This window comes from Tupaia chinensis, unplaced genomic scaffold (genome assembly GCF_000334495.1).
Source record: "Tupaia chinensis unplaced genomic scaffold, TupChi_1.0 Scaffold000074_1, whole genome shotgun sequence".
In the NCBI taxonomy this organism is placed as follows: Eukaryota; Metazoa; Chordata; class Mammalia; order Scandentia; family Tupaiidae; genus Tupaia; species Tupaia belangeri.
This window is the reverse complement of record NW_006159534.1, coordinates 2,678,048-2,699,750: the sequence shown is the minus strand read 5'-3', so window position 1 is coordinate 2,699,750 and position 21,703 is coordinate 2,678,048. Positions and strand designations below refer to the sequence as shown.

At 38.2% G+C, this 21,703-nt stretch overlaps 1 protein-coding gene and 2 pseudogenes across 1 annotated transcript in view; all 3 read right to left on the bottom strand.

Annotated features, from left to right (window-relative positions):
* The window catches only part of XPR1 (xenotropic and polytropic retrovirus receptor 1), a gene marked incomplete in the record, with an annotated part of 233,170 nt that overhangs the window by 42,962 nt on the left and 168,505 nt on the right, over positions 1-21,703 (bottom strand). The window contains 3 exon segments of the mRNA XM_014583954.2: positions 2,574-2,745; positions 9,039-9,218; positions 9,441-9,631. Coding sequence (XP_014439440.1) covers positions 2,574-2,745; positions 9,039-9,218; positions 9,441-9,631 — 543 coding nt within the window.
* Positions 969-1,628, bottom strand: LOC106733738 (28S ribosomal protein S17, mitochondrial pseudogene; annotated as a pseudogene).
* LOC114005839 (nuclear receptor-binding factor 2 pseudogene) lies at positions 16,203-17,983 on the bottom strand (annotated as a pseudogene).

Genomic DNA, 21,703 nt, shown 5'->3' with positions numbered 1-21,703 from the left:
AATATGTAGGAGAGATCAGTGGGAAAATCTGCTATCTCAGATTTCTGGATATCTCTCTTAGAATAATTTTCTTTGGGGTGTGATAAAAGTATAAGAACATTAGAAGATTACTATACTAAGGTTGGCCCCATAGCACAGTAGTTAAGGGAGCTGGATTCCATGGAGCCAAACATGATTTGAATACCAGCCCAGAAGTTTGAAATATACATCAGGCACACATGTGTGTGCCCCAAATTCTGCTGGGACGAAAAATAGAGGAAAAAAGGCTGTGGCCTGTTCACACCCTACTCTCGCTCTCTAGCAAGTACATGCGTGCAGAGGCAATTAGAAATACAGATGTTGTGTATACTAATCAAAGAGGGAAAATTGGTTGGCTCTGTAATCTGAAATATTTGGGAAGCCAAATATTCAAAAATCACAGGTGACTCTATAAGCAATTTTAAGAGCTCCAAACCACTATAAGACATCCAAGAATACATGTTCTTGTGCTCCTTAAAAAAACAAAAACAGGGAACCAGCAGTTAGCGTAATGGCTATGTCGCTGGACTCCCACATAGTGGACCGCGGTTCACGTCCCGGACCCGGTGGCTTAAAACTCACGCCGGGCGCGTGTGCGCGCGTGCCCAAGATCCCGAGAGGAGAATGGAGGAGAAGGGATTGCGGCGTGACCACCCCCCCGGGGGGTGATTTCTCGCTTTCTGTCTCTATGTCTCTCTCTGTCTGTCTGGCGAGCACACGCGCCCTACAGTGAAAATCTCTCCAAAAACAAAAACAAAAACAAAAACAAAAAAACAAAGAACAGACTGTGTTTTTAAATAAGAATAGTGTTGATAAATCAATTTGTTTCTCTACGAAAATTTAAAATAGGCTCTTCATTTAATTTTAGTTATTTAATAATATACCACAAGAGTGACTGGGTAGTTTATGATAAAACTGAGAACATTTTCTTTTCCCATAAAGTGAACATGTCAATCCTTCCCTTTGGTTCCTTCCAATCCTCTTTCATGTGTTGAAGAGACACTGAGTTCTAGAGTTTTGGTTAGGTGGGTGGTTTCCAAACTGTCTGAACTCTCCAGGTAGGCAGTTCCCCCACAGGGTTTTCCTGTCACTGGATCTGACTTTTCCAACTTTGAAAACGATCTCAGCCAGTTCACGTTTTACATGCTTCATTCATATAAAAGGTAAAGCTTTTTATTAAAAAAATTATATATATATATTTATATATATTTTTATTAGACTTATAAAAGGTTTACATCTTAAATTGGTGGGGCTATGAGCTGAGTTCATCACGTCACTCCATCCTATGTCCCCTGGGAAGGTCTGAGACTAGGGCCAGCAGTGGCCCTAACAGGGCCTCCCTGAGTGCAGGGAGGTGAATTCCCAGAGAACAGGGCTCTGTGCGAGGGCAGACCGGGCAGGAAGTAAAGCTTTGAGGGGCACAATATCCCTGACTGTGTACTGCTGAAGGGCATTGTGGGCAACGTAGGTTTTCCTCTTATTAAATACTTCAATAAACAGGTATTCAGAACAAGCCTGGTCACTCTCACTTTAGCAGTTTTTCGCACTGCTGTCCAAATCACCAGCCCCACGATCCACTTGGCATGGACAGATGAACGAGTTACTGACATTATGGCTCCGGTCACCTGTAGTTCTCTAAATCAATTTTTAATTCTGGTTAAATATTATAGTTGTGGTTCAGTGCCCATCACTGAAAATGTGTCAGCACTAGCTTCATCATTAACTCTTGTTATTCAGTTATTACATAAGCTATCTAAATGAGATTTTTTTTCCATAAAGATTAAGAATTCCTAATAACTTGAACTCCTGGCATAAACTAAGAATGGGAAAAAGAGCCAGAAGAAAAACAAGATCACAAATAAGAATTAAAAAGTAATCTATTGGGAACAGCAGTTGGTGTAATGGCTATGTTGATGGACTCCCATGTAGTCGACCACAGTTCGAATCCCAGACCTGGTGGCTTAAATTCATGCTGGGCATGTATGCATGCATGCCCAGGATCCTGAGAGGAGAATGGAGGAGGATTGCGGCATGGCCATCCCCCCCGGGGGGGATTTCTCACTTTCTATCTCTGTCTCTCTCTGTCTTTCTGGTGAGCACACCGCCCTGTAGCAAAAACCACTCCCCCCCCTTCCCCCCAAAAAAATCTATAACGATATTCTCAAAGCACTTGATTTAATTCTACTTAATCTGAATTCTGATCACTGGTATCTATATCACATCATAGAGCAATATTGTGATGACAAATTGTTGGCATCAAAGCATTTTCTATATAATTACCAATGTGCTGGAACTTTAAAAAAAATAAGTTTTAAAATTCTTTGAGTGTAAGCTGTAAATCTCTTGGCAAATGGATGGCTAAAATCATAACACAATTTAAAAGCCAAATTGTATCAGATAAAGAAATTGTGAGCTGAGTGCCAAGTACATTTAATTAAGTTTATAATATTATTGGATGAGTTTTCACCATGACCTTAACTTTTTCCGTTATCATTCCCAATATTTCTTGGTTTACACTGGCAATTTCATAGTGTGGATGCAAATTCGTACCCTACCTTCTGATTCATTTGGCAACAGGCCCCTACTTTCATTCCACTGGAGCTCCAAGCTGTAGAAGCAGATCATATATTCCAGGTCCATCAGTATCACTGACAGGCTGTTCAGCTGATCGGCCAGCCAGAAATCAGCAAAGCCTACCTTATGGAAGGGGGCTGTAAATACTCGAAACTGAGAGAAAGAAAAAAAAAATCATAAAATGCAGAAACAAGAAAAGTCAAGTTCAATTTCTCTCTCACATCTAACCACCCAGCATGACTGTTCAGCTGATAAAATGGAAACCAATGAATCAATATTAAACAACACAGTAGCCTAGCAACAATAACCCAACCAGCAATCCCAAGGTTGGGATTTAGTGAATAGAAAACTAAGGAAGGAAATAAAGGGTGGGAGAGAGGCATGAACAGGTATAGTAAGAAAAAAGAAAGCAAAGAGCTGGGAGGAGCTAAAGCCAAAAGTGGAGAGGGTGGCAGAAGGTAGATGCACTGAGAAGTAGTCTAAAGTTAGGCTCTAAAGTAAATTTTGCTGGAGAGGCAAGTACTATGATCATTTCTGAATGTTCTCCCATCTTAACAAACTGAATACAAAGCTCTTCTTTGCCTACAAAGACAGGTAGGGAAGGATGGTACACCATACGAGGCACTCCTTATTCTCTAACCAAGGTTGCTTTCCTTTCAGTAACGTCATGGTGGTGACTGTGTTTATCTTGAAATGACACCACAAAAATCAGTCCTATTCCCAATGTTCTAAAACCGATGGTAACTGGGATAAGGTTAAATTTATCAAGCACTAACCCATGCAAATATATTCTCTTCAGTGCTTATGTTTGCTTCAACATAGGGGCTTTTAAAAGCTTGTGGAAAAATAGAATTAACGTATGAGCTTATTTTGGTGCCAAAAAAATCTTGAAATCCACGTGTAGTTTTCTCATAATATGGATCTTCCATGAACTTTTTTTGAACGACTCCTTGTACAGGAGAAAGTAGACTCCGAAAATAAGGAATTCTGACTAAGCAGTAAGTTCGAGAAAAATGAGCCTTAGTTTCTAGCTCCTGGGCCATCTAGCTATATTCATTTAGCAGACACATTCAACCTGGTAGCCTGTGGCTTCTTCCTCTCAGACACGACCGGTTCTTTCTATTCTTTCTCCTCATATTTCAGAGAACTAAATGGCTATACTATGAATCAATCCTGGGTGTCAAGGACAGATACTGTTTTAGAGTTTTGGAACTGAAGTACCCCGTGTAAGCTTTGAGAAATGATTTCCTGGAGCTGGTAATGTTCTGGTTCCATGGCTCAGTCTCCTGCTTACTTCTTTATCCTTTCAGTGAGTCCAATAAGACACAGAGACAAGCTACATACTCTGTGCGACCCAGAGCTCTGGATACAGCAAACTTTATTTGGAGGCTGAGTGTGGGGTGGGATGTTACTCATCTATGCACATAGTTTCTGGCACTAGTTTCTGTAACACTAGGTTGTTGGAAGAATCATGATGCATTTTTGCATAGGAAAAAATACAACGTGACTCTTCCAACAACCTAGTATATAAAGAAACTCTAGGTTGCAGAATGGACTTAAAGGATTCAAATAGAAATAAGAGGATCATTTAGGATATAATACCAAAGATCATGAAGTCTAACTCAATCTCTAGTAACAGACTTCTGTGAAATTGGTAGCCTAGAGCAAATTTCTTCTTTCTAACAGATACAGGTAGATTATCATTACTCTCACGATCTGCCAATCCCATCCTCTAAACATGGCTAATACAGAAACGCTCCATTAGAACAAAAGATGATAATTCATTAAAGAAGAAACAAAGGGATAAAGAAATAGGACTAAAAAAAAGGATAGGAGTGGCATAAAAATAAAAAGGAACTGAGAGGAGAAAAAAACTTACCACAAAGTACAACAAAAAGAAGGGGTAATAAATACTGGTATGATACAACTAATGAGAGAACAAATATAGTCACTCAGGCTTTTTTTTTTTTTTTTAAGAGATTTTTGCTGTAGGGTGTGTGCGATCACCAGAGAGAGAGCAAGTGAGAAATCACCGCCCCCCCCCCCCAGGGTGATGGCTATGCTGTAATTCCTTCTCCTCCATTCTCCTCCCAGAATCTTGGGCACACACGCACACAGAGCTGGCATGAGTTTTAAGCCACTGGGTCTAGGACTCAAACTGTGGTTGATAATGTGGCAGTCCAGCTATGTAACCATTATGCCATCTGCTGACCCCAGTCATTCATGCATTTCAAAAAGGTGTATTAAATGTTAACTCTACGTCAGGCACTGAGGAGGTAGAGATAAATCAGACACGTGGCCTGATGGTTAGGGGAAACAGATTCCACATGACAGACTGTGGTTCAAATCCTAACCTCAATGGCTTGAAAAACTCATCAGGCACATGTACATGCCCCAAATCCCGAAAGGGGGCCAGCTGGTGGCATGGTGGCTAAGGTAGGTGGATCCCACATGGCTAACTGTGCAGTTTGAGTCCAGCACCAAGCAGCTTGAAAAACATGCTGGATGCATGTGCATGTGTGTCCCAAACCTAAGAGAACAAAGAAGGAACTGTGGTGTAGACACCTATCCCTGGGGAGGAGGGTGATTTTTACTTTCTCCTTTCTTCCTCTTTCTGTCTCTCTCTGGCAAGCACACACACACACTATAACAAATTAAAACAAAACCAAAAACTTAATCCAAAATCCCAAAAAGATGGAGAAATGGAGAAGAGTTGTGACATGACCACCCCCAATTGGGAGGTACCTTCTCTCTCTCTCTTTCTCTGGAGAGCGCATGTGCACTCTGGCAAATTGAAAATACACAGTCTCTATACTCAAAGATTTTAGTTGGGCAAATAAACATCTAAAGATATAATCATGGTATTATATGCTAAGTGTTATTATAGATAGATACAAAATACCTTGGAAATTCAGAGAAGGGAACAATTACCTCTGTCAGAGGTAGGGTATGAAGTAGATAAAAAACAGACTGTCTTTAAATCCCTGACTTACAGTCAAATTCATTTAATTCTCTGAGAGTACATTCTATTATTTATTTAAGATTTATTTGGGTAAGAATTCTATAACTCACCCCCCTACTACCCTTTTCTTATTTTGGCTAGGGTCTTTCAACTTCTCTACTTCTACCTTGTGATTTTGATAAAAATGTTAACAATTCCTAGAGTAATAATGGTTTTATGAAAGCTACATATGATATCTGGGTATCTGGTGTTTTTACCACATGTATTAAAAAAAGCACTATTAAGTTATTATAAAAAATACTTTACCATTTTCTTCTAAATTAATACAAATGAATAGCTAAAATGAAGTTTTAATTTCCACTATGTTAAGGCTTGTAAATAAATGCTCCCTTTTCAAACTTGATTTTTATATTCTACTAGCTTGATCCATAAGATCACAGTTAAACATCATAGATTAAGTACCAACAAGTATAACAGAATACTAGTGTTTGAAAGCACAGATATGAAGTCAGACTGCCAGAGTTCACATCCCATCTCTGTTACTTAGTAGCTGTGTGACCTTTGGGAAGTTATTGAATTTCTCTGAATAGAGAATTCCTCATTTATAAAATGGGTATGGATAGTAGCTTTAACGTCATGGGTTATTAAAAGATTAAATGAATGAATATATAAAATGCATTATTAAATGACAACACCTCTCTAGCCATATAACAGAAACACGTGCAAACATTTTACTATGCAACTACAAAAAATATTGGTAAAAACCGACTTCTAAAGTACATAACAAAGGACTCTAGTTTAAAAACTTTAATTAAAAAATAAGTTGATTTTCTGTTTAGAAAATCTGAGTCACTGTTTAGACTTCCTAATTTAATTTCTGATGGGGCAAATACATTTGGTGAGAGATGTATGACCTAATGGATATAAATGACCTGAACTAATAAGACATATAATATTCATATCAATATAAATTGGTTTCTTATTAAATTCTGTTAGCTTCTGGAGGAGGGTATGTATCAATTCTACAGATTTTTTTTTTTGAGAGTTTTTTGCTATAGGGCGCGTGCGCTCGCCAGAAAGACAGAGACAGAGAGACAGAAAGTGAGAAATCACCTCCCCAGGGGATGGCCACGCTGCAATCCCTTCTCCTCTTGGGATCTTGGGCACGTACGCACATGCACTCAGAGTGAGTTTAAGTCACCGGATCCAGGACTCAAACCTCAGTCAACTACATGGGAGTTTAGCGACATAGCCATTATACTAACTGCTGGTCCCAATTCTACAGATTTTGATACAAATGTGGATGGCTATAAATGGTATCCGGTGATTATCATTATGGCCAAGTGACATACATGCTTTTCCCACTAAAAATTAAAGAAGAAAAAGGAAGGAAGGAAATGTAGTTTTACTTTAGGATGAGGGTTTTAAAAAATGGTCAGAAAAATAAAACCAGAGTGGTACTATTCTTGCTAATTTACTAGAAATAAAACTAAGGAAAATTTTTCTCAGAGAGATTTGAACTAAAATAAATCAACAGGTCAAATAATACTAAGATAATCTATAAATGGTAACATTCTTCCTGTTTATGACTATTGCTGCAAAAATAACAAACCTGAATGCCTCTTTCTGTATTTCACTGTTTCTGAGAGTGCACTCTATTATTCCTGCTTATTATACCATCATTGCAAACCTACTCCATCAACAAGTCCTCATGTAATAGCACACACAGTGGCTGCAGATGTAAATGTCTGCCCAATGGGGACTCATTCTGTTAATAAGAGTAATGGTCATGAGTGAATCATAGCTTGCTATAAAACAAAGCATGCACTGGGAAAATTCTCACTTAGTAATGTAGACTACAATACTATCCTGTTACTGCAATGATGCAATCACAGTAATACCGGAGTTTTTTGACTCTTCCACAATCTCATTTGAAAATAACTTTAGAGGCCCAGTGGCAGTGGCATAGATGGTAAAGCTCTACTCTGCAATGCTGGAAGCCATATGGAAGACCAGGAGTTCAAATCCCAGATCAACCTTAGAATGCTTGTCTGGTTGGAAAGCTGGGAGACAGGAAGGCAGGGTAGCATGGGTTGTGGCAAGACAAGGTATTCTGTCGCAGACACCTATATGTCTCTCTTCTTTCTTTCTCTCTTCAAAGAAATAAATAATCTTAAGAAAACAAAAAAACAAAAAAAACAACAGAGGCCCTGTTGCAGTATCAGACACTGCTAAGATGCTGTTGCTCTATAGGCTGGGACTATATCGAAAGCCCAGCTGGGTTCAGTTCCCAGTCCAACTTAAAGGCCAGGTGCAGTGGGATGTGCCTGTAATCCCAGTGGCTCAGGAAGCTGAAGCAGGAGGAGCATGAGTTTGAGGATGGCCTAGACAGCACAGCAAGACCCTGTCTGAAAAGGCAGCTGGGCATAGTAATGAATGTCTGTAGTCCTAGTTAGGAAGCCGAGGCAGGAAGATTATGGCATGGTAAGACCTATCTTAAAAAGCAAAACAATAAGGGGGGAGGGAGAGGAAATTCTAGTATTGAAATTATAATCTCAACTGTAATCTAACATTGCTGTACTAACTGATAATGATATATTTTATAGTATAAATCTCAAGAGAAAAATTATTTCAAGTTTTTCAAATCTCAAGTTTTAACTATTTCTTTGGTTTTCAAAAACAAACAACCCTGGACAACCCACAGTGATGCAAGCAATAGAGTGTCACTGCACAATATCAGAGCCATGTGATAGCTCATTATGCATGCACAAATATTCCAAAATCTAAAATACTTCTGGTCCCAAGCACTTCAAATAAGGGATACTCAACCTGTACAGAGCATGGCCAACTTAACTACTAATCTTTACTCACTGTTAGTTGTAATTCATTATCTAAGAAATGATGATATGAAAGCATTCTCAATTAATTTTCAAAGTAGAGCTAGTTTAATTTAGGAGTAAGCACAAGTTCCCTTCCAGAGCTACCTTTACAGGATAAAACTTGTCATTTTTTTCAGAAAATATTTTTTATGTTCCTGTTGAGACTGAATGATTTTGACATAATTAAAAATAGGCAAATGTGAAAGAAGAAATGGAATTTATTATACATAAGTATCAAAGTATGTTTCTCAAATTAAATTTGGTAATCTGGCAAGAGATTGCTACCACTTTTAGAGAATCAATCTTTCTGAAATAAAATATTTGATAATCTAATGATTATAATCTCCATAAATCATTTCAATATCTAGTCACTTCACATGCCATTTTAGGAGGGAAAAAAAATGCATGAGTGCTTTTCAGGCCACCACGGTACACAACTCCAGAGGTGTGAGCCACATTTTATCCTTTGTCCTGGGTGTAGGGCTCCATTCACAATGTGAGCAGTGCCTTCAGAGCTGTGCAACCCAGACACCTTGGCTTTATGTTAGAGGAGGCCAATGACCAACATACCACTCGAAAAATGGTACACGAGTTTCTGGACTTACCAGCAGTTTAAGCAGCCAAAACCGGGATTTATAATAAAAAGTTTTGGTGGGGTTGATAAGAAAGAAAACCATAAATCCATAAAGGGCAAGTGGATACACGTATGTGGGGATGATACTAATTGGAGCAAAGAAGCATGCCAGAAGGCTCAGGCACCACAATATCCCGAGGAATCCAGCAATCTGGTAAAAGATGGGAAAGATAAAAAATGAAAACTGTTATTTTTTGTTATTTTATTTTTACCATTACTCAAAACTATTTTTAATAAAAGAAAGGTAGGAAAAATGATTAGTTATTAAGCTAATAGCCCTCCTCAAGTAGAAGACGGATTTCAGCACCCACTATATTAGCTATACAGCTAATGCGAGCTATATTTGTAGGACTTTATCCCTTGCTTTGTTTACCTCAAAGAGATGTTGATGTGACAAATTGCTTCTTGGATTGAGTTCAAAGATGAGTACATGATTTACTCCAGCCTGTCTCCAACCATACGTGTTGATGCCCAGTAGAAAAAGGAATTCGATCAGAAGAAAGCCACCCCGATAGATTCGTATCAAGGGCCATATACTTCTATCTGTTTCAAGTTTAAATATAGCTGAAAGAATATTAATGTAATGGTTAGTTATAAAGCTATAATGTCTCCTTTAATTATCTTCTCTCTTCATTCTCACATTACAGCCTTGGCATACAAATTTTTCATAAATAAAATCTAAACCCAGATCATTTGCAGAGTCTGATAAATTTGCCTCCAGATTTTTCCCCTTCTTCACTTTACTCTGCAGAATGCCACTAGAAACATTTTCTTAAAATCTGACTTGCAGAAGCCAGCAAGTGGCATGGTGATTAGGGCGCTGGATTCCCACGTGAGGTTTGAGTCTTGGGTCCGGTGACTTGAAAATCACCACAAACAAATCGACCGATCAACAGATAGATGTTAAAACATGAACAATCTGACTTGCATTATGTTATTCTACTGTCCCATTAGTTTCTTACATTATAGAGTTCTCATGCAGTATCTGAGAATCTTAGTTCTTTTTTGGCAGGACATCATCTCTTTGGCTTTGCTTTCTCCATCATTAAACTGGATATATAGTAATACTACCTCACAGAGTTGTGAAAATTAAAAGAAATAGTACACATAAAAGCAATATTAAAATTTAAATGTTATATAAATTTTAATAGTTAATATTTATAGAATGTCTACTATGTGTATAGTTATTATTTACATATAATAATAATATGTTTAATATAATGGCTCATGAATTAAAAACTATCATCTCTGTTTGGTTGATCAGAAAGCTAGAACATAGCGAGTAATTTGCTCTGGGTTACTGAGCTAGTATAGAGCAGAGCCACAATTTAAACTCAAGACAATTTGGTACAAGGCTCACACCCTTAAATACTACATTCTATTACCAGTATGTCCATACACATGTTCAGGATCACCTTATTCTACTATTTTCTAATAATTATAACATTCAAACATCTTAGCTTCACAATTCAAGCTCATTACAATCGAATACCCAACTCGTCTTTCCAAAACTTACCTAACACCAAATCCTACACAATCATTCTTGTCTCCTAATGATTTTTATTATCCTTTAACAAGTTTGATTTTCACATTTGTTTATGTTGCTCCCTGTAGATGAAACAGCTTTGCTTTCTCTCCACCAATTCAAATTCTATTATTTAATACCAGATCCTTAACCTGTGCATAAATTTACTGAATTAACATGTTTGATTTGGGTCTAACGTATGCCAAACATTTCAATTTGTCCTAATGATTTTCCAAATAACTATAAAATTGCTAGTACCACTCATTTCAAATTTAATGTACTAACTTATAGACTTATTTAAGTAACTATTTATTATTTATTTTGTATTCTCTTTAGGATACAAAACATTCCATTTTTTAAAAGTTATTTATTTTATTTTATTAGTTATTATTATTATTATTAATTTTACCAGAGAAAGAGAGAAAGTGAGAAATCAAGGCACCAAGTCTGGAACTCAAATCCTAGTTGGCTATGTGGGAGTCCAGCACCTCAATCATCATACTACTTGCTGGTCCAGACATTAAATAATTTAAAAATAATGAGAGAGAGAAAGCCTTTGCTTTGGAATCAAGTACTATAGACCAGATTTTAAGCCCTACAAATTAGTTAATTTTTCTAAGTCTCAGTTTCCTTGTTGGTTAAGGGGCATAGTACCTATTTTCATATATTTGTTAAGAGTATTAAATGTGTGGGACCAGCAGATGGTATAATGGTTATGTTGCTGGATTCTCACATAGTTGATTGCAGTTTGAGTCCTAGACCCAGCGCCTTAAAAATCATGCTGGGCGCATGTGCGTACACGCCCAAAGTCCTGAGAGGAGAATGGAGGAGAAGGGATTGTGGTATGGCCATCTTCCCCTCTCCCCCGGGGGGGGGGTGATTTCTTGATTTCTGTCTGTCTCTTTGTGTCTCTCTGGTGCATGAGTCCTAAAGTAAAAATCTATCTCTAAGGGAAAAAAACAAAACAAAACAAAAAAAACAACTAAATGTGAACAACATATATCAAATGCCTGCAACAATATTTGGCTCATTATGAGTATTTAGGATATAAATTAGTATCTCTTTTACTTGAATAAATTTAATTAATTAATTCATTCAATAAATATTCATTAGGAACCTATTACACTTTGATACCATTCTAAGAGCAGAGGATTTAGTAGTGAACAAAAGACACAACATCTTTCTTCAGGAAACTTCTTTCTGTATAATCTCAGCTAGTGACAAGGGGTTTAAAAAAATAAAAGTAGAGTAAGAAGATAAAGAATGATGATAGGTGCTAGTTTAGGTAGGGTGATCAGGGAAGAATTTTGGGAGATGACATTTGCAGAGACCTTAACAGAAGAATGAATCACCAGAATATCTGGAGGACTAGGGCTCTAGGTAGAAGGAAAATACAAAGGGTCCTAAGATAAATTGCTCCAAAATTAGGAAAAAAAACAAGGTCACTATCGTAGGAATGAACAAAAGGTAAAGGAGTAAAGAGATGATCAGTGGCAGGTCAGATAGAGTTTTACTGTACATTGCCAAGACATAAGTTTTTAATCAGATGCATAAGCTACTGGAAGATTTTGGCACATAAGTGACATGACCTGACTAATAATTTTTTTCTTTCTTTTTTATTTTTTTTGAGAGGTTTTTGCTATAGGGCATGTGTACTCGCCAGAAAAACAGAGAGAGACAGAGAGACAGAAAGCGAAAAATCACCCCCAGGAGGAATGGCCATGCCACAACCCCTTCTGCTCCATTTCCTCTCAGGATTTTGGGCATGCACATACACGCGTCCAGTGTGAGTTTAAGCCACTGGGTTCAGGACTTGAACCACGTTCAATTATATGAGAGTCCGGTGACAAAGCCATCATGCCAACTGCTGGTCCTGACCTGACTAATAATTTTAAAGAGCAATGCTAGCTGTTATGTGAAAAATAAATAGCAATGGAACAAGCATGGGCGGCCAATTTTCAAAAAGTTCACAGGAAATTTGTATTATGATAAATCTTATGGATGGATTCTAAACTTTTATTGCACTGAAATAAAATAGTACTTTAATTGCATTTTCCATGGATTTTTAAAAAGTATCCTGATATGGAAGTTAAAGTTAGAAGGTTGTTAATTAAAAAAAAAAAAAAAAAAAAAAAGAAGTGAACAGAAACAAATAACTTACTAATATTGCCCAGTATATTTGGCAGTGGACTTCTTAGCAGAAACCTTGCAGACCAAATTAGTAAATTTAGCAAAATTACAGAGTACAAAATCAACACATGAAATTAAGTTCAGGGACCAGCAGTTAGTGTAATGGCTATGTCGCTGAGCTCCCATGTAATCAACCGCGGTTGGAGTCCCGGACCCGGTGGCTTAAACATGCCAGGCGTGTGTGTGTGTGCCCAAAATCCTGAGAGGAGAATAGAGGAGAAGAGATTGCGGCATGGCCCTTCCACCTGGGGGATGATTTCTTACTTTCTGTCTCTCTGTCTCTCTGTGTCTTTCTGGCAAGTGCATGTGCCCTATAGCAAAAACTTCTCCAAAAACAAAAAAAAACAAAAACAAAACAATTCACATTGCAATAGCATCCCAAAGAATAAAACATCTGATAATAAATTTATTTTATTGCATTTTATATTTTTATTATTTTTTACAGTGTTTGTTTGTTTGTTTTTTGCTATAGGGTGTGTGTGCTCGCCAGAGAGATAGAAAGACATAGACAAATAGAAGGCAAGAAATCACCCCCCAGGGTGGATGGCCATGCCACAATCCCTTCTCCTCCATTCTCCTCTCAGGCTCTTGGGCACACATGCACATGGGTCCAGCATGAATTTTAAGTTGTGGTTCCAAGACTTGAACGGTGGTTGACTGTGTGAGTCCACTAACATAATCATTATACTACCTGCTGGCTCTTTGATAATAAATTTAACCAAAGAAATAAAAGACTTCCATACTGAAAACTATAAAACATAACTAAAAATTAAGTAGACTAAAGTGTATGAAAAGAAATTTCATGTCCATGGATTGGAAGATTTGCTATTAAGATAACAATACCACCCAAAGCAATCTACAGACTTAATGCAATCCCTATGAAAATTTCAATAGCCTATTTTGTTTTAAACACAATTACTTTATTGATTTCTTACAATCAAATAATGCCAACTAGCATTACTTCCACTCATGCATCATTAAAAACAAGGATGTTTCCTTGGCATTTTCCAATGATGCATTTTTTTTTTTTTGGAGAGATTTTCACTGACATAAGTTTTTAATCAGATGCATAAGCTACTGGAAGATTTTGGCACATAAGTGACATGACCTGAATAATAATTTTTTTCTTTCTTTTTTATTTTTTTTGAGAGGTTTTTGCTATAGGGCATGTGTACTCGCCAGAAAAACAGAGAGAGACAGAGAGACAGAAAGCGAAAAATCACCCCCAGGAGGAATGGCCATGCCACAACCCCTTCTGCTCCATTTCCTCTCAGGATTTTGGGCATGCACATACACGCGTCCAGTGTGAGTTTAAGCCACTGGGTTCAGGACTTGAACCACGTTCAATTATATGAGAGTCCGGTGACAAAGCCATCATGCCAACTGCTGGTCCTGACCTGACTAATAATTTTAAAGAGCAATGCTAGCTGTTATGTGAAAAATAAATAGCAATGGAACAAGCATGGGCGGCCAATTTTCAAAAAGTTCACAGGAAATTTGTATTATGATAAATCTTATGGATGGATTCTAAACTTTTATTGCACTGAAATAAAATAGTACTTTAATTGCATTTTCCATGGATTTTTAAAAAGTATCCTGATATGGAAGTTAAAGTTAGAAGGTTGTTAATTAAAAAAAAAAAAAAAAAAAAAAAAAAAAACTAATTTTACATCCGGATCCTAAGCAAAGACCAGAGACACAATAGAACAGCCAGGTAATGAAAAAATACTGAAGTATAAATCCCAAGATATCCACAATAAAACTACAATAATTAGTAAATTTAGCAAAATTACAGAGTACAAAATCAACACATGAAATTAAGTTCAGGGACCAGCAGTTAGTGTAATGGCTATGTCGCTGAGCTCCCATGTAATCAACCGCGGTTGGAGTCCCGGACCCGGTGGCTTAAACATGCCAGGCGTGTGTGTGTGTGCCCAAAATCCTGAGAGGAGAATAGAGGAGAAAAGATTGCGGCATGGCCCTTCCACCTGGGGGATGATTTCTTACTTTCTGTCTCTCTGTCTCTCTGTGTCTTTCTGGGAAGTGCATGTGCCCTATAGCAAAAACTTCTCCAAAAACAAAAAAAAACAAAAACAAAACAATTCACATTGCAATAGCATCCCAAAGAATAAAACATCTGATAATAAATTTATTTTATTGCATTTTATATTTTTATTATTTTTTACAGTGTTTGTTTGTTTGTTTTTTGCTATAGGGTGTGTGTGCTCGCCAGAGAGATAGAAAGACATAGACAAATAGAAGGCAAGAAATCACCCCCCAGGGTGGATGGCCATGCCACAATCCCTTCTCCTCCATTCTCCTCTCAGGCTCTTGGGCACACATGCACATGGGTCCAGCATGAATTTTAAGTTGTGGTTCCAAGACTTGAACGGTGGTTGACTGTGTGAGTCCACTAACATAATCATTATACTACCTGCTGGCTCTTTGATAATAAATTTAACCAAAGAATAAAAAGACTTCCATACTGAAAACTATAAAACATAACTAAAAATTAAGTAGACTAAAGTGTATGAAAAGAAATTTCATGTCCATGGATTGGAAGATTTGCTATTAAGATAACAATACCACCCAAAGCAATCTACAGACTTAATGCAATCCCTATGAAAATTTCAATAGCCTATTTTGTTTTAAACACAATTACTTTATTGATTTCTTACAATCAAATAATGCCAACTAGCATTACTTCCACTCATGCATCATTAAAAACAAGGATGTTTCCTTGGCATTTTACAATGATGCATTTTTTTTTTTTTGGAGAGATTTTCACTGTAGGGCGCGTGTGCTCGCCAGACAGACAGAGAGAGACATAGAGACAGAAAGTGAGAAATCACCCCCCAGGGGGGATGTTCACGCCACAATCCCTTCTCCTCCATTCTCCTCTCGGGATCTTGGGCACGCACGCACACGCGCCCGGCGTGAGTTTTAAGCCACCGGGTCCAGGACACGAACCGCAGTCGACTACGTGGGAGTCCAGCGACATAGCCATTACGCTAACTGCTGGTTCCCCCAATGATGCATTTTGCAATAAATAAAGTTAGAACTTACGTGTACTCTGATTAATTATGCAAATTGTTACTTTTAAAAAAAACAGTATAACTAATAATTTGGTTCCTTTCTTTGTTGTTTTTTGGGTTTTTTTGAGAGGTTTTTGCTATAGGGCACATGCGCTTGCCAGACAGACAGAGAGAGACAGAGAGATAGAAAGCGAGAAATCACCCCCCAGGGGGATGGCCACACCGCAATCCCTTCTCCTCCATTCTCCTCTCGGGATCTTGGGCATGCACGCACATGCGCCCAGTGTGAGTTTAAGCCATCGGGTCCGGGACTCGAACTGCGGTCGACTACGTGGGAGTCCAGTGACGTAGCCATTATGCTTACTACTGGTCCCAGTTCCTTTCTTCATAATATTTCTTCTGATAGTATTGAGGTTACCATTATGTTATGAGTAGTGCAAAGTGTGGCACATATAGTTTCATCTAGAGAAACAAACAAAATGTGCATAATGAGATGCATAGTCAATGCATGACAGAAAGCACGTCTAAATATAAGGAATATCTGGAGGACTAGGACTCTAGGTGGAAGAAAAGTGTTCAGATTCTCATCATGTTATGAGTAGTGCAAAGTGTGTTCAAATAAAAGGCACTTTCCCCACTGGGCCATCATATTATTTAGCTTTTGCTTTATTATTTATGTTATTATAGATTAATTATACATAATACATATTTATACACTTTAATCCTAAAGATAAGAAAAATAACTGTTGCTTGAAAAATTTACTCCAGGTAGCCATTTGGTTTGTATCAGGAGAAAATGCGCCTCCGAGAGTTTAGTATGTGCCTAATTGTGATCATCAGCTTGAATCCATGACACATTTTAGTGTTTCCTAGGTCCTGGCCATGCCTCTTTTCCAGTACTATGGTGGACGATGAAGCATTTCTAGGATTACCTTTATATGTGGCTTCCCTCCCCCCCTTTTTTTCTGGATTAGCTGTATTACTGCATTATTTCCTCATCTCACATCTCCCAGGGCCTTCCATTTTAATTATTCTTAAATCTTTTCTGAATATCCTCAGAGAGGGGCCAGCTGTTAGCATAATGGCTATGTCACTGGACTCCTATGTAGTCGACCGTGGTTCAAGTCCCGACCCAGTGGCTTAAACTCATGCTGGGTGCGTGTGCGTGCGTACCCAAAAGATCCCAAGAGGAGAATGGAGAAGGGATTGTGGCATGGCCATCCACCCTGGGGAGTGATTTCTCGTTTTCTGTCTTTCTGTCTCTCTCTTGTCTTTCTGGCAAGGGTAGGCATGCTACAGCAAAAACTTCTCCAAGGGGAAGGAATATCCTCAGAGAGCACCATGAGGGGAAGTTCTGGAGATGGAAAATCCAAGAGGGAAAGATTGGATATTGGAATGTCTTTGGTTTTCCCAGTGCTGCCTGCAAACTTCTGCCAGGCTGAAGAGGCTACAGTGGTTTCTGAGTGTGGGGACAAGTGCCACAACTCTTTCCTAATGGACCTTTTAGAAGTAAGGCCTTTTCAGCCGTTAGCTGTTTGTTTTCTTTCCTTAGTGTTCATTCTTGGCTACAAGGAATTCCATATACCTCTTCAAATTTGCAATTTTGGTGCCCTGCTTCTCTATAATTGTTTTATTATCTCTTGGAGTTTTGCTTCCAGTGCATGATTCTGATGGCTCATTCTTTTGAAGTAAAAATAATAGTGTGTCAAGGTCTATGACAAAGACACCCTGGACTCCAGGTGGGTGTCTCTCTGTGAAAGGGCTGTACTTCTAAGCCATCATGGTGCTCTGGCCCTCGGCATCCTCAGCAGGGGGCTTGTCAGATGACTGAACATGGGCAGCGGCACCCGGGTCCACACTCTACTGGGCTTTCCACCTCTCCTCTTGCTTCGCCCCTTTCCACTGCTCTTGGATGAAAGAAACTGTTTCATGTGGCTTTCCCTTTGCAATTCCAGTGGTAAATGAGTGCCAGCTTCATGGCTTAGGAAAGGTATATTGCAGCCTTTTTGTGACAAGAAATAGCCTTTTTACATTTTCCTGCAGCTAATCATCAATCTGCTCTTCTGCTCTGTTGATGAGCCAGGTTGGGGGGGTCCTTGCATTACTAACATAGACCCCTAGGTAAGTAGCAGCCTGAGGAAGCGGAAGAGCAGTGCCAGGGCACATGGAGGGGCGTAGGAGATGAACACAACACAGCGGCAGAGACAGCGTGCCTTCTCTGCACTCAGGGAGCCAGTGGTAGGCCCTTTGCTTTCTTTAAAGAAATAGAAAAGTTGATCTCATATTCATTCGTAATTTCAAGAGGCCCCAAATGGCCAAATCAATAAAGAGAAAGAACAAAGTTAAAGAACTCACATTTCACAGTGTTAATGTTTACTACAAAGCTATAGTAATAAAAACAGTGTAGTATTTGTATAAAAACATATACAGATGAAAGAATAAGTCTGAGCATCTAGTTCAGAAATAAGCCTACCCACTTGTAGACAAATGATTTTCAACAAGAGAGCCAAGATCAATCAATGAAGAAGAATATTCTTTTCAACAACTAGTCCCGGGAAAACTGGAAATGTACATGCAAATGAATAAAGTTTGACCTCTATCTCACATCGTATACAAAAATTAGTTCAAAATGGATTAATGACCTCAAATATGAACTGAAAGTATGAAACTTTTAGAAGAAAACTTAAGGGTAAACATTCAGAACCTTGAATTTGGCTGTAGAATCTTAGGTTTGACAACAAAGGTATATGCATCAAGAGACAAAAAGATAAACTGTACCTTATCAAAATGAAAAGCTTTTGTATTGGGTTGTCAGAAAAGTAACGACATATTTTTGCATAGAAAAAAACATAAAAATATGTCATGACTTTTCCAACGACCCAATACATCAATGAGTATTATCAAGAAAGTAAAAAGACAATCTACAGAATAAAAGAAAATATTTGCAAACTATATATCTGGTAGGGTCTAAGATGCAGAATACACAAAGAACTCATAAGTAGGTTGGTCTGTGGCCTGGAAAGGCAGGTGGATCCTGAATGGAAGACCATGTGATTCAAGTCCTAAACCCAGTGGCTTGAAAAACGCATGTATACATGCTTGCCCAAATCCTGAAAGGAGAGAGAAATAGAGAAGGGACTGCAGCAATGACCAAGACCGGGAGTGGGGGATGCTCTCTCTCTCGGATGAGCATATGCACCCTCTGGCCCCCAAAAAGAAAATGAACAACTTGATTTTAAAAAATGGGTAAAAGACTTGGATAGACATTTTTCTAAAGAAAATACACAAATGCCAATAAGTACATGAAAGATACTTAATATGAAAAGTCATTAGGGAAATGCAAATTAAAACAATAATGAAATAGCACTTCATACCCACTTGAAAGGATTTTAAAAAATCAAAGAACAAATAAAAAAGCAATGAACAAAATACAAAAACCTGTGCAAGTCAGGTGGCATGGTGGTTAAGATGGATGGATCCCACATAGCTGACTGTGCAGTTTGAGTTTCAGACGTGGTGGCTTGAAAAACAAACCAAGTATGCCAAAAATTCTGAGAGGAGAATGGAGGAGAAGGGACTATAGTGCGGTCATCCTTACAAGGGGGTGCTTCCTCACTTCCCCCTCTCTCAATGTCTCCCTCCAGTGAGTGCATGTGCCCTATAGCAAACAAAAACAAAAACATGGGAAATGACAAGTATTGGTGAGGATATGCAGCAAATGAAACTCTAATAAATGGCTGGTGGAAATGGAAAATAGTGCAGCCTCTGTGGAAGGCAGTCTGTTAGTTCCTGAAAAAGTTACACAGGTACTCAAACAAATCCATGTATGTGCATGTTCATAGCAGCACTATTTACAATAGCTGAAGGGTAGAAACAATCCAAATGTGTGCACGGATGAATGAATAAACAAACTGTGGTATATACATAAAATATGACTGAGCCATAAAAGGAATGCAGTATTGATATATGCTACAATGTAAATGAATCCTGAAAGCACAATAAACAAAAGCAGCCAGACACTAAATGCCACATATTATATGATTCTATGATATGAAATATCCAGAATAGGTAAATCCACAGAAACAGAAAGCAGACTGAGGGTTACCAGTAGTCACAGAGAGAGGGACAGAGAAGTGGGATTGCTTTTTAGGGTAAAGAAAATGTTTGAAAACTAGGTAGAGGTGATAGTTGAACAACATTATGAATGCACTAAATGTCACTGCATTGTTCATTAATTTTTTTTTAAGGTGTTTACATCAGGGTGTGTGCGCTCACCAGAGAGAGAGGCAAGGAGAGAGAGAGAGGGAAAGTGAGAAATCATTCCCTATGGGGATGGCCACACTGTAATCCTTTCTCCTCTATTCTCCTTCTGGGATTTTGGGCACGTGTGGAAATTTCATGTGCCCAGCATGATTTCCAAGCTACCAGGACTGGGACTGCAACTGTGGTTGGCTATGTGGTAGTCCAGCACCTTAACCACTATATATCCTGTCAGCCCCAAACTGTTTACTTTAAAATGGTTCATTTTACATTATGTGAATTTTGCCTAATTTAAAAAATAATTACTGAGAGAAAAAGTAATAAATGATTACTTATTACTTCTAAATGTATCACCGAAAGATGATATTATAGGTTCAGAAAGTGGCACAGTAGTTAAAGTACTAGATCCCACATGGCCAACTGAGCAGTTCAAGTCCCAGACCTGGGGGCCTGAAAAACATACTGGCTGTGTGTGTGCATGCCCAAAATTCTGAGGATGGAGGCAAGGAGACTGTGGCATGACCAATCCCCAGGGTGTGTTTTCTCACTTTCTCTGTGTCTCTCTGGCAAGTGAACACAGCCTATGACCAAAAAAAAAAAAGGCCATTACTGGTTCCTTATTACTAGTTCCATTACTAGTCCAGCACTTCTACCATGCCTTGAACTGTTTTTCTAGGGACAGTGATAGATTTAGTCAAAACCATAAACATTTTCTAATTCCATCTAGTTAGCATTTATGATAATGGACAAAAGAAAGGTAAATAGCCTGGTAGGATTCAAGTGGTTTTTTGCTCCAGGTAAGACGAAAACTACCATGAAAAAGAAAATGTAACACATATTTATAAAACCTAAGCCCATATTTATAAAATCTAAGTTCTACTTGATAATTTATCTATAAAATCTCCAAGGTTTTCAGTAACTATGATCCTGAATAAAATAGTATCCTTGAACTCCACAATTTGTTACAAAGTTAATAAAAAACAAAACAGCAATATCACAATAAGGACCATTTATCATAAATCAATAAATGCTAAAGATACATCCTTCACAATAAAAGTATAAGACTATATTTAAGCTAATGAACTGATTTAATTTCAGAATATTTTTAAAAACATACAGCCATCTTAACTGTTAATTGTCAAGTTATTCATTAGAGACCAGAAACTTCAAGTTGCAAATAAATCTAAAATCTAAGGGCATAGGTTAGCACTACACCAGTGTGTCCAGGTTGCCTGGGAATTGAATTGACAAGCTAGTCCTGCTGCTGTTTTTTTTTTTTTAAAGAATTATTTTATTTAACTTTATTGATTTATTTAAATTTGACAAGATAGGGACAGAGTGAGAGAGTGAGAGAGAGAAACCAAACTGCCAGGTCCAGGACTTGAACCATGGTTGTCCATGTGCGAGTCCAGCACCTTTACCATGCCACTTTCCAGCCCCCAGCTCTGTTTTTTGAATTCTATGTAAATGGATTCATAATATACATTCTTATGTCTAGCTTCTTTTGCAACAGGACACATGCGGTCATTGGAGACATAGAGAAAAGGTGAGAGGCAGAGAGATAGGAAAAATGAGAAATCCCCTCCCTGGGGATGGCCACATCGTAAACCCTTCTACTCCACTCAC